Source organism: Chaetodon auriga, chromosome 16, assembly GCF_051107435.1.
Source record: "Chaetodon auriga isolate fChaAug3 chromosome 16, fChaAug3.hap1, whole genome shotgun sequence".
NCBI lineage: Eukaryota > Metazoa > Chordata > Actinopteri > Chaetodontiformes > Chaetodontidae > Chaetodon > Chaetodon auriga.
In genome coordinates this window covers 23,784,333-23,798,011 of record NC_135089.1, presented here as the reverse complement: position 1 = coordinate 23,798,011, position 13,679 = coordinate 23,784,333, and the positions used below count along the sequence as shown (strand labels likewise).

The window sequence follows — 13,679 nt, the reverse complement described above, 5'->3', positions numbered from 1 at the left end:
TTTGCTGGAAGTACTTGTCTGGACGTCACAAAACTTTCAGAAGTTTTCAGTGAAACTGTGGTAATGGATAAAAAATGTTGAAATGATATTCTATGGTCCTTCGTAATAACCAGCATCATAAAAAGGGGCAGCTGTAGCGCAGGAGGAACCAGGTTGTCTTCTTATCAGAAGGTCAGTGGTTTGATCTCTTGCCCCGTAGTCTACATGTCAAAATATCCTTTGGCAAGATACTGAACCCCAAATTTCTTTTGATGCTGTGCAGTCGCTCTGTGATTGTGGGTGAATGGTTATTGCAGGGTGGCACCTTACAGGGTGGCACTTTGCAGGGTGGCACCTTGCATGGTAGCCTCTTGCCTTGATTTTACTTGTTTATAAAGCTTTAAATGATTTTTCTCCAATTTAATTCAGAGGTTTTCTTTCATTTCATGTTCCAGCCAGATCACTAAAGTCCTCCATTGCTTTCTTTTAAATGTTCCCTAGATAGATAGATAGATAGATAGATAGATAGACCCTTTATTCATCCCCAAGGGAAATTCACAAATTCCAGCATATTCCACAAATTTAAAGGCATGCAATAAATAATCCAAAAGCACAGCTAGCAAAGAATTGAAAGTTAAAAGTGAAAGTGCAACAGAATGCAAGTTTAAATGTCCAGTGCAAACAGAATGCAAGTTAAGGTGCTGTACAGTGTTGTACAGATTCCATTGAGAACATTGAGGAATATTGACATTAATGGAGTGGAGTTACAGAGGCGCATGGCGTCGGGGGGGCATGGGGGAGGAATGACCTCCTCAGTCTGTCAGTGGAGCAGGAAGTGACAGTAGCCTGTCACTGAAGCTGCTCCTCTGCCTGGAGATGACGCTGTGCAGCGGATGCAGTGGATTGTCCATGACTGAGAGGAGTCCGCTCAGCGCCCGTCGCTCTGCCACACACGAGCCCGCCTTCCTCACCAGTTTGTCCAGATGTGTAGCATCCCTCTTTTTGATGCTGCCTCCCCAGCACACTGCTGCATAGAAGAGGGCACTTGCCACCACAGTCTGGTAGAACATCTGCAGCATCTTTTTGCAGATGTTGAAGGGCGCCAGCCTTCTGAGGAAGTACAGTGGGCTCTGTGCTCTCCTGCACAGAGCATCTGTGTTGGCAGTCCAGCCCATTTTATCATCCAGCTGCACTCCCAGGTATTTGTAGGTCCGTACAAACTCCACACAGTCCCCTTTGATGGTCACAGGCTCCGGATGAGGTCTGGGCCTCCTGAAGTCCACCACCATCTGGTGTTGAGGTGCAGGTGGTTGGAGTCACACCATGTGACAAAGTCCTGGATCAGTGTCCTGTACTCCTCCTCCTGTCCACTCAGTGCAAACTTTTGCACGTGGCAGGACTCTGAGTGGTATCGGAAGTCTGATGTGTACAGGGTGAAGAGGACTGGAGAGAGCACAGTCCCCTGCGGTGCTCCTGTGCTGCAAACTACGGTGTCAGACCTGCAGTCCCCCAGTCTCACATACTGAGGTCTGCCTGTCAGATGGTCTGTAATCCAGACCACCAGGTGTGAGCCTACTCCCACCTCTGTCAGTTTATCTCTGAGGAACAGAGGCTGGATGGTGTTGAAGGCATTGGAGAAGTCCAAAAATGTAATCCTCTCCACACCACTGCCCCTGTCCAGGTGAGAGAGGGATCGGTGTAGCAAGTAGACAATGGCGTCCTCCACTCCCACCTTCTCCCAGTAAGCAAACTGCAGAGGGTCGAGGGCGTGGCGCACCTGTGGCCTCAAGTGGTGTAGCAGCAGCCACTTCATGGTCTTCATCACGTGTGATTTGAGGGCGACTGGCCTGAAGTCATTCAGCTGCTCAGGTTTTGGTCTCTTTGGTCTTCAATGGCAGCACCCCACTTTGAGCTGCAGTCGGTGATGATCTTCATCCCGTCCCACATCTCCTTCATGCTGTTGTTCTGCAACTTCTGCTCAAGCTTCCTCCTGTACTGCTCCTTCGCCTCCCTGAGCTGGACTCTGAGTTCCTTCTGCACACGCTTAACCTCCTGCTGATCACCATCCTTGAAAGCCCTTGATGTCACTCGTGATCCAGGGCTTGTTAGCATAGCAGCGTACAGTCCTTAAGGGAACAACAGCGTCCATACAGAAGTTGATGTAGTCAGTCGTGCAGTTCACAACCCCCTCAATGTCCTCGCCGTGTGACCCCTACAGTACATCCGAGTCTGCAGTTGCAAAGCAATCTCTCAGAGCCTGCTCTGCCTCAGGAGACCACTTCCTGGATGAGTGTGTGGTTGTGGGTAGCCTCCTCACTCTTGGTTTGTAGTGAGGCTGAAGTAGAATCAGGTTGTGGTCTGCTTTCCCCAGTGCAGGCAGTGGGGTGGCGCTGTATGCATCCTTTACATTTGCATACAGTAGGTCAATAGTCCTATTTCCCCTGGTCCACATACAGTCCACATACTGGAAGAAAGCAGGTAGCGTTGTGTCCAGAGTCATGTGATTTAAGTCCCTAAAGATCAAAACAATGGCGTCAGGATGCTCTGTTTGTAGATTGACAACAGCAGAGTGGATGACGTAACACGGTACCTCTGCGTCAGCCAGCCCGTGGAGAGATGTAATCAGTGACAACAATGGCGTGTCCAAACTCTCTGGGCAAATAATAATACCGGTACCTTTATGTATCCCATAAAGGTACCGGTGAGAGTGCCTTCTGTTTTTATGACACTAAACTGTGGAACTCACTGCCTCTGGATATGAGTATGGCAAGCTTACACTGTATATTTAAAAGGAAATACGTATCTTTTTAATCTGGCTTTTAATTTGGAGTCATGTTATAGCCTTAGATTTAAAGTTTAATCATTGGTTTTTACATTATTTATTTTCCTGCTGTTTATTAAATTCTCTTCTATTGAGCTTTAGTCATTGATTTTTAATGCTTTATTGTTTTATTGTTGTAAGTTTGAATTTACTGTTGTACAGAACCTTTTATGTATATTTTGATTTCAAATATTATTGTTTACCTGTTCAGATTGTCTTTGGTGCCGCTGTAACTTTTTTTTGCAGTTTTACTGCTTTGAATCAAATGATCTCGTTTTGTCTTCTCAGACTTTGGACTTTTATTTCTAGCCTTTAGATTTTTTTCTTAAAAGTTGTATTTGTACAGTAGTACGTATAGTGGTAGTCTTATGCAACTTTAGCCTACCAGTTGTGAACACCTGAGAGTGTCTCACCAAACCACTTGTGTATCATTCGGCATGTAGTGGATATTTGGGGTGTACAAATCCTATTATAATGTCACCATGCCTCGTTCTGGTGGACGTCTAGGGCTCTATTCTCATTTCCGCCACCAACGCGGCAGAGGTGTGGCGCAAAGTCAGGTCCACTTCACCGATGGGGCGTGGTGGCGCAGACTTTGGCATTTTCGTGCACTGCGCTGCGGGCTCAGTCCCACCCAGCGGTGTAAAGCTTGGTTTACGCTTCTGCGTCGCGGCGACGCCGTACCTACGCCGTCGACGCAGACCCCTACACGGACCCTACGCCGTAGCCTGACGCGCACCTCCAAAAAATCTTGACTACGCGTCGCGTCGACGCGTAGTCGCAGCCCTATGGTCGCAGCACAACAACATCGCCATTTTCAAAGTTTCTGTGGTGAGAGCTACAAGAAAAACTGGACCAAGCCGAAGAAAGAATTATCGAGGAGGTACGCAAGTACGACCACCTCTACAACTCCTCTTCGCGGCAGCAAGAGCCCCCCGAAACCATACAAAGACACAGCCACACCCCCCTAGCGGCTTGGCGGTGAATAGGAAGGAGGGAGGGGAGAAGGCGTGGATTGGGTTTGACACAGCCGAGTCCAATCTTCACCAATCACACCAGCTCCTCGCCTCACCTTTAAAAACGCTGCTGGCGAGGCGCATGGCAAGTTTCGAGGATGACTGAGCCCGCGCAGGAAACTGTACAACGCCCAAACTTCTTCCAGGAGGACACTGATGTTCTGGTCCGGGAGGTCCAGGCACGCTGCCATCTTGTTGAAGGTGTGATATATGGCGTCATCAACCACGTTTTCAGTGGATAGCCATTATCACCTAGCAGCCACCCATCCGGAAGGGTGTCCCCCTGAAAGACTGTAAGGATGCCAGAATTCGCCAGGATGAACGAGTCATGTGCTGACCCAGGGAAATTGGCATACACGTTTGTCACAAGGCAGTTTGAGTCACAGATCACCTGGATATTGAAGAAAAAAGGATCCCCCTTCAGTTTACATAAATGTGGGCTTGGGTCTCTGGGGCGCGCAACTGCACATGAGTGCAGTCGATTGCTCCCAGGCCCCCGGGGAATCCAAATTTCAACAAGAACCCTCGCTTAGTTTCCAGCTGGCTCTCAGGTGTTGCAGGGAAAATGATGTGCTCATTTGCGTGTCGGACTAGACCGGAGGAAACTGCATGTATAGCCGAGCAGACAGCAGACTGACTGATCCCCACCACCGAGGCGACGGTATGTTGAAATGACCTGGTGGCGAAGAAGGTCAGAGCCGCTGTCACCCTTACCGCGACTGGGAGAGCGCGGCCGGGGTGTGCATCGGAGGCCACGATGCGCGCTACCACGTTGACGACCTCCCTTGGTAGATGTAATTTGTTCCTGTGACATGCAAAAGAGTAGATGATTAAAGAAAATTGCATAGCCTACAGTGTTTAAGGCGTTATTCTCATGGCCCACCTGCACTCCTGCTCACTCATGTCTAAATATGAGGTCCTTAGATGGTAAATCCTCGGCCTCCTCCTCCTCCCCCTCATCCTCCTCAAAGCAATGATGTAGCAATGAGTTTGCATCCCTGTTTCACCTGTGTGCATTCGGTCAGGTTGAGTGACCATTACGCGTGCCGAATGCGTTTGCGATGTGGTCAGATGAGATACCGAGGACCGAAAATGGACCAAAAATCCAAATCCACCGACTGATCCTGCCAACACCTCCCCCTACTGCGCCACAACGCCCATCCTGGCGTACCTCTGTGCGCCTCGGTTTACCAAATTACCTTGTGCACTGCGCGCCCACCTGCATGAAAACACCACTGCGAGGGGTGCACACCCTGCCCCCCGCCAGCGGCGGGGACGAAAATAGAGCCCCTAGTGTGCATTGTTGTGGACCTGATAATTGACATGATACCATGAGTGCAGTCTGGTACCGAGTCTTCCCTGTGAAGACTTTCCTGCTAAATTTCCAACCCTTTGACATTCCTGTCAAGAAGTGAATAACTTTTCCTTCCTTTACTCCCACTTGCATCCATGATCTGTTTGCCTCTGGCATTTTCTCATATCTCAGTCTGTTAAACTTTTTTGTCCCCAGCATGGCTGTGCTTTCCACGTGGATGAAGTCCAGACTGGTGGAGGGAGCACAGGAAAGTTTTGGGCCCATGAGCACTGGGGCCTGGATAACCCTGCTGACATCGTCTCCTTCAGCAAGAAACTTCTGACTGGTGGCTACTACCACAAGAATGAATTACAGGCTGATAAGGTTTGTGAATTTTTTTAAAAGTTTGTCTGCAATGAAATTCAGACCACAAATTGATCATATTACTCAAGTTTTATATATTGTGTTTCAGATTTGAACAAGACAAAAAGTCAAAAGCTCTGACATGTCCACTATACTGGATAGTATGAGTCTGTTCGACAAGCCAAAAAACATACTGATGATCTAGCTACTCATTGTTTCTTTACAAATATACAGCGCATCTCATGTACAAAAACTTATGTTTTGACTGTGGTTTACACATGGTCAAATTTACACAGTAGGCTCCTTAATTCTTGTGCTGTTCATACTCGAGTGTTATGTTCCTGTTACTTGTTACTTCTGAGATCTTAAAAGATGTTAATAACTGTATGTTGTCAACTTTTTCAGGCATACCGTATCTTTAACACATGGATGGGTGACCCATCAAAGAACTTGTTGCTGGCTGAGGTTCTCAATGTGATTCGCAGAGAAAACCTTCTGGAGGAGGTGACCCGTTCTGGGAAAGCCTTGCTAAACGGCCTTTATGAGTTACAGGTAGTGTGTTTCTGTGTGTGTATATGTAAATGTGCAGTTTATTTTATTATGTGCAAAATTTAGGAAGTTTTTATTTATTCATTCTTGGGTTTAATTTGTTTAGGTTCAGACCACCCAGTGAACCACCTCAGCTAAGCATGAATATCACATTTATGTAATACTGTATGTACTGTATGTGCTTTTCAAATACAGTACTTTACATAATGCACTCTTTGCACTTCCTCACCTAATCATGACTCAGTGTTTGCTGTAGACTGATTTTGCTATGCTAGGCTTTTGGCTTTTTTGGCCCCAAGGACTACTGACTTTCTGCTTTCAGCATCAGTCTTCATGAAGCCATGAAGTATAGCATTTGCAGGTTGCTGGTTGTTATGTGGTTGTGAGCCCTCAGTAGGGGTGCCTTTGATACTTGGTTCTGAATCATAATCAGTTCTTAATTAGTAAGAATGTAGTATGATTAAGGTTGTTTCACTTACAGGTACTTGAATTAGCCAGAGAGTTTGATTAGCAGATCAGAATTTATGGCTTTACTGCAATTTACGATCACAAGCAGCCTCTACTGTCTTTTTCTCCTCTGTTTTCTGTGTTTGTGTCTGTGTATGCACAAGAATGGGGCTGGGCTCCTCCACGTCACACACACAGTGGACAGCAGAGCAGAGGACACAGTGGAGAGTAGTTTAATGCTAGATACATTTTATTTGAGTCAATGACAACTAAAGTTCTTACTGTAAGTGCAAAAAACCTTGGGGTAATTTATCAAAACACCTGGGAGCATTTTCATAAAGATTCCTAGTGCAAAGAGTTGCTCTTGTGATGAAATCCTAAGAAAAGTTTTTTTAGGATTCTGGTAAAGAGAAAAGTTTTTCACAAAGCTCTTTTGCCCTTAAGAGAGCTCCTAAAGTGAAAACCTGTTAGGAGAGTGATCATCAGTGATCACACAAACGACACTGGTTTCCCAGCCTCATATTGTGTAGCAGTTCTGCAGTTGGTGTAATTGATGGGAGAGTTGTTGGTAGAGTTATGTCAATTAATGCAACTACTTATATAGGCTGGCCAACAATCACATAAACTGATGAAAGCTGAGTCCCTGATTAATAGGCCAATCAAATAGATCACATTTGTCCCTTCCTTGCTCAGAATTGCTCTGAGAATTTTCCTAAATCACTCTTAAGCTAGGACTCCTTGCTAGAATTTTTTCAAGGCAGGAGCTCTCTGTGAGGACTCTCAGAATGAATACAGCCCTTGTTCAACACAGCATGAACTTGCAACAGCTTTCACCTGCTTTGTTGACAGATTCCATCCATTGCTTGTATATTTTACATAGCCATAGAGTGCTTGTCATAGCAAATTGTTATGAGCAAGCTAAACGAAAGCCATCTGTATGTGGCCTAACCTTTAACAAAGCCACATATCATAACATATGGCAAATTCTTGTTGTCAACCTCCATTTGTAAACCAGCCCCTCATCCCTCTACCTGCCAGGCTGGATGATCATGACTGATTTCTATTTCATACATTTCTTTTAAACTTAAGTCAGTGTTTTAATGAAGAATATTATTGATTTTATTTAGAAATTTACATTACAACTTTGCTGCTTTGGAATATTTTCTTACATTAAGGATATAAATATATTCTAATCCTGTTCTCAATTGATTTTCCTTGCACAGCAATAAGAAAACAAAACAAAAAAAAAGAACAATTAGACAAGGTACCAGACTGATTAGAAGTAGTAGTTTATAAACAAGATGGCGCATGCTCAATGCGAGGCTCAGTGTCTCACTAGAATATGCGATATAGTTGTTATATTTCTACTGGTTTCGAGCCTGTTCGCTCATTACACCTTTGCGAACACTTGCTATACCAGACAGCAACTACCGTGTTGCACATGTTTTTATGGTTTCACAGAAATGACTCACTTACATTACCTGCACCTACCTCATACTGTTTATACTGTTTATACTTCATGCCACTTGCACTACTTGCATGTATTTATATATTTTTTTGGATATTACGACTATTGCACTTCTGGTTAGATGCTAAAGTGCACTTCGTCGTCTCTGTGTTGCACTCTGACAATGACGATGAAGTTGAATCTAATCAAATCTAATCTAATCTAGTTTTGATCAAATCAATACTCAAGGTGATGTATGGCAGTATTGAATTCTTATGTCATAGACAAGCTTACTGTAGTTTCCTTGGATCATGCTTTCAGTGAATATAACTTAAATGTTTGTGAACATGAACTATATGCGTCTGATTCACAGACTCAGTACCCTGGCATACTGAGCCGAGCTCGAGGACAGGGAACCTTCTGTGCCATTGATATCTGTGATGATGCAACACGCAACAGCATCCTGCTCAAGGCCAGAGACAAAGGTATGAAGTACATCACAGGGCTCTACACTAACTTTTTCACTGGTAGCACTGGTGCGACCAACTTTCTCAGTTGGTCGCACCAGCACATGTTTTTCCTATGAACTGGGCACATGCCTTGTCATTGGCATAGGTTGGGTTCACATTCAGCCCGTTTTTTTTTCATCAGTGTGATCTGGGATTTGAATTGTGTGAACGGGAGTTCCTCTTTCGCTATGTTATAAGCAGTGTTAAACTTAATGACCATTTCGTTCTCTTCTGTTGAGCGATTACTCTCATCCATCCGCTGAAAAAAAAGTCGGGAGGGGCTCAGTGTTTCGGGTGATGCATTGGTCCCGACAGGTTTTGTGTTTTATGCTGGCGTTGTGTAACTTCACAGTTTCCAGCTTAAATTGTGTCGACCCCGTAACAAATTTTTTTTTGGAAAAAATCAGCAACAGACCCCTTCAATTTTGAGAATAGCGCAACGCTAGTCTTGGTGTCTTGAAGTTCTGTGCGCTGCGCGTTTACGTGACGGCTTATGTGCACGCGACGGCGCTGTCTCAACAGGAGAGAGTGCAGGTGGAGGCGGCTGACTAAACCAGTGAAAAACGGGACGACTTTCAACCACAATGTCTAACACGGAGCCAAAAAACTGATGCGCTCGCACGAACGCGACCAGATGAAATTCTTACTCGCAAACTCTGAAAAAAAGGTCGCATATGCGACCATTTTGGTCGCAGTCTCGAGCCCTGCATCACCATTCATCCTTGTCTTATGTAGGTGGTTTCCATTCATTCTTTGTGGCACCCTCTCATTTTGAGTGATTTAGGGTGTGGCCAGTCATGGATTGATTGAAGTCAGGTCCTAAATTCCCATTGATAAAACAGCAGAGCAAGAACACCTAGAACTGGGCATTTAGAGTGTTCTTGTTCAAATGTGGAATTGGGGCACACCATAACTGATAATATTTCACAAGAACACAGATTGAGCAAGGCCAAGGAAATGCTGAGGCTGAGGCCATATTCTGTTGAAAATGAATTCAAATCAATTCAAATGGAAATTCAGTTTAATTTCAGTTCATTTTTACTTATCACTAAATCACAACAGAAGTTATCGCATGACATTTTTTATATTGAGCAGATCAAGACCATAACAGAGACCCAACAATTCCCCCATGAATAAAGGAAAAAATTCCTTTTTTAAGAGGTAGAAACCTTAAACAGAACCTGGCAGCCATCTGCCTCGACCAGTTGGGTTGAGAGTTGAATGGTGGCAGCGTTGTTGGTACCTGGACAGCTAATTACATTATGTTAACACCATCAGTTGGACAATTTACATCATTACATTGTCTGAAAATGTTTTATTGGCACTGTGTAAAATGAAACAAAATAAAATTAGATGTTTTAACCATTAACATTCATGTGAAGGTGCAATGCAGATAATTCATTTTCATTAATCTGTGTGGATACATAGTAACAGTGTCTTTGACAGGTGTCCTCCTGGGAGGATGTGGGGATCGATCAATCCGTTTCCGTCCTGCACTGGTTTTCAAGGAGTACCATGTTCACATCTTCCTCAACATCTTCAGTGACGTGTTGGCCCTGCACAAATAAATCCTGATCCCGAAGGAACTTGACTGACACTAATTGAGCCTGAGTTAATTCAGAATGAAGGGAGGGAAACTCCAGAGAGTCCATGTCATGATAAGAACAATCCATACAATAACTCACGCAGATATCCCTTATAATCTCTGTGTCCACATCTAGGGCCTGTTGAGTTTAATACTGAAGACTGACCAATACTAATTTCCTTAGCCAGATGATAATGATGATGTACTTTTGTTTCTATTAAGATGTACTTGGCAAACCATTCAGGTGCCAGGGGATAGTGTCATAGTAACTGATAATTTCACAGAATGCTCATGTTTCTCTAAAATAAATTGAAATGACTTAAACCTCCAGAATCTTTCCCATCTCAATTCATGTTCTTCTTATGACAGATTGTCCATCATGTCAGTAAGTCTAGCATTGTCAGTTTCACACCCTTTACTACCTGAGATTCAGAGCTCTGGAACCAGGCTAAAAATGTGGGTAGCACAGCATTAGATAAACGTTGATAAGATGTTGAAGATCCCACCTCCATATTAACTTCTCTTAATGGCTCAGAACAAGATCTTGTGTACAGTTTCTTTTAGTGCTCATATGCCAACAACATCCCTAACTCACAGTCACTGAAGTGATCATTAGGTTAGCTTGTATGCTTGTTTTAAGACAGCAGGCAGAATTCTGTGTCAGTGATGACTCTATGTAGGAATAATAAAGCTAAAATGCCTGCCTGCATGTCACTTAATGCTGTCCATTAGAAATGTCTTAATGATTCTTCGTGTTGTGTTGCTCTTAATAGGAATGACTTCTTAGCTTGAAATGTAGCCCAGAAAAATGTGAATGGACCACAAAATTGTCATGAATTTTTCAGTTCCTGCATGTCACTTCAATGTGCTAATATTTTTTTTTTTCTTTTCTTTTGTTTTTGTTACTGCCTCAGAGCAGCTGTTGGTAACCTCACTTGAACAAAGATTCTGAACACATTTACCTTACTCTTGAACAAGAGCTTCATAACAGTAGCCATATTTGTTTTCTGTCCTACTCGGTTATGATTTCAAATGTAACACTCCTCATTTGTGACAATACAGAAAGAGCATCAGTAAATTAAGCATAGTGTAAAACTGATCATTTTCAGTTTGCTTCAAGCTGTTTCTGAGATTTTGAACATTGTCATAACATGGAGGACTCTATGAGCATACTTAAGCAAAGCACAAACATCCAAATTGCTACAAATTGTAAAACGTTTTAAATGTGAAAACACGAATATTATGGACTTGTGCTTTTACTTCAAGCAGCTAACTTTTGTCCCCCTTTTTTAGTTGCTACGATAGTTATCTTACAAATGTAGCTTACTTGCCAAAGTTTCTGCATTACATCAGCTACAGTAAATTATGTGTAATCTGATAAGATTGTAATTGTAAATGTAATACTTTTTTTAAAACTAGCTTTGAATATAGCGATACTCTGATTTGTACTCAGGGATTATTGGAAGATGTGTTATGAGACAATAGTTTATGTAGTGCTAAATCAAAGACAGTCGGACTTAAGATTCTCAAAAAAATTTTGCTGTCACACATGGTCATAGGCATTGAACCTGTGAGGGATCATTCACACAAATGTGATATACCATGACTGGGATGACTGAGAATCTTCATATACATAGTCAGTAGTTGTTTTACTAGCCCATTACTAGCCTGTTTGGAAGTATCAAATCCACTTCACTTAAGACTACACTTTGAAAACACTTTCAATAAAACATAAATCTCACCTTTGTGTTGCTTGTCTAGATTACCATTTTGAGTGTGCGGTCTTCATGGTGGGCCAAGTTGTTATGGGCTCATAAGTGCCCCAGAGACCAGAGAGCAGAAAAAACCCACTGGTGCAAAAAGTAACACAAATGTGAGATTTATGCTATTGGAATTGTTTTCTAACTTTTTTTTTTTTACAAGAGAAAATACTTCAAGGATGAAGACTAACTGGTTGATGTAGGAAATGGTCATCTTGTTAACTTCCACACCTCTGATAACCAGCAACATGTCGCTGTTTTCCTGAGCTTTACTATGGGAACCATCCAAGATTGTCTCCCACGCAGTGGACAAGACAGACTCAAACAGGGTTAGCTTGTAACTGTTGCCAAGTTGCTGAACTTGAACTTTAAGCACAGGTCAATCGAACTGGTTGGTCTATAAACACATCAGGTCCACTTCAGACCATCAGTGTCTGTGAATGTTCTATGGAGCTTTTCGGCAAGTGTTGGGAATGTGTAGCAGTTCGTAAAAAGTGTTACCATGGTCATTTCTTTCTTATTATTAATTCATTACAATCTAAGTATTTTTTGAAATTAATAAATTCATTTAATACATTTATGATATGAAGGTATGATATCCAGTAAGCCTAATGGGAAGACATTGTTATACATAGTTCACAGGGTCGGTTTGACTTACCCTTAGTCATAAACATATATTTTAATTAAGTCAGTAGGGTTTGGTTGTAGGGTGTTGAGGTTCAGCAATACTATGATGATGATGACAACAGTGCCTGTCTCTTTGTTTTCAGTCAGTATCATCTAAGATAAATGATAATTGATGTAATTGTTTTAGATGGCTCTGTTGTTGTCGATAAAACATTCAGTCCATGTACTGTGCTAAATAACTGCAATTTTGGGCAATTTTGTAGAGTTCTTATTTCTTGAGCGTGAAAGCTCATTTTTGATTGTGCCAACAGTAATTTGACAAAAATAAATGCATTAATGGTCTTAAATTCTTCTTGCTAGCTAGAGTTTTCAATGACATAGCATAAGTATTATAGTTGAATAATCAAAGTGTCTTTGTAATCTGTATATGTAGTATGTGACAAATTATGTACAGTAGATTTTCAAAAGTATGCGACTTTGAGGAAAAGCGGGCAGATGGTCTAAATCAGTGACAGTAAGGTGGTCCCAATGGGCAACGATCCAGCTGTCGGAGCTGAGACAGCCCTCAGCAGTGTTGGAAACAGAGGGCAGCAGGTTGAAAGTGAGGTCTGCAGCAGCAGCCATTTGTTATAAAGGTGTCAGGATCACTACTGCAAAAGAACATGACTTGGATGTGAATATTAATATATTAATATATGTGTGGTGTGAATATGATTATTAAAATATTTTTTTAGAATCCTGCTGACTGGTTTGTTATTAAGGAACAAATTGTGAACTCCTAGTAAAACTCAGTGGGCACTTGTCATAATCATGATGTATGATGTGTATCACTTTACTTGAGGGGGCACAAAAAGTAACTAATGATTAAGTAATTAGTAATCAATGATTCATCACTGGTTTGTGCAACTCAGCTGCTGGTTCAGAGTAAATCAGGAACCACTCACAAAGAAAGTGGTCAGTGTGTTGATTTGCAGATATTTATGAACTAATCATTATCTAATTATTTCTTAACATATTATCTCCCTGTCTGTTCTTGTTCTCATCTGTTATCATAAGTGTTGCTGGAAATTCAGAAGAAAACCTCAATTTAAACCCAAATAAATATTCATGAAATAAGTCATTTATTAGCAGATGCTTCATTAACATATGCATTAAATACAACCAGTGCATTTCCATACAATGAAAAACGTGTGCCCTAGCTGCTTTCCAATCAGCATAAAGAATACATAGCATACAGTCAGTATCATAAAGGGTTATACACATAATATACATATCTGTAAAG

The 13,679-nt window shown here is 42.4% G+C and overlaps 1 protein-coding gene across 1 annotated transcript in view; it reads left to right on the top strand.

Annotated features, from left to right (window-relative positions):
- Nucleotides 1–13,133, top strand: part of abat (4-aminobutyrate aminotransferase) — an 85,116-nt gene extending 71,983 nt beyond the window's left edge. The window contains exons 14-17 of the mRNA XM_076751844.1: nt 5,327–5,494; nt 5,879–6,025; nt 8,290–8,401; nt 9,872–13,133. Coding sequence (XP_076607959.1) covers nt 5,327–5,494; nt 5,879–6,025; nt 8,290–8,401; nt 9,872–9,993 — 549 coding nt within the window. The 3' untranslated portion in view covers nt 9,994–13,133. The remainder of the gene's footprint in view (nt 1–5,326; nt 5,495–5,878; nt 6,026–8,289; nt 8,402–9,871) is intronic.
- Nucleotides 13,134–13,679: the final 546 nt, after the last annotated feature.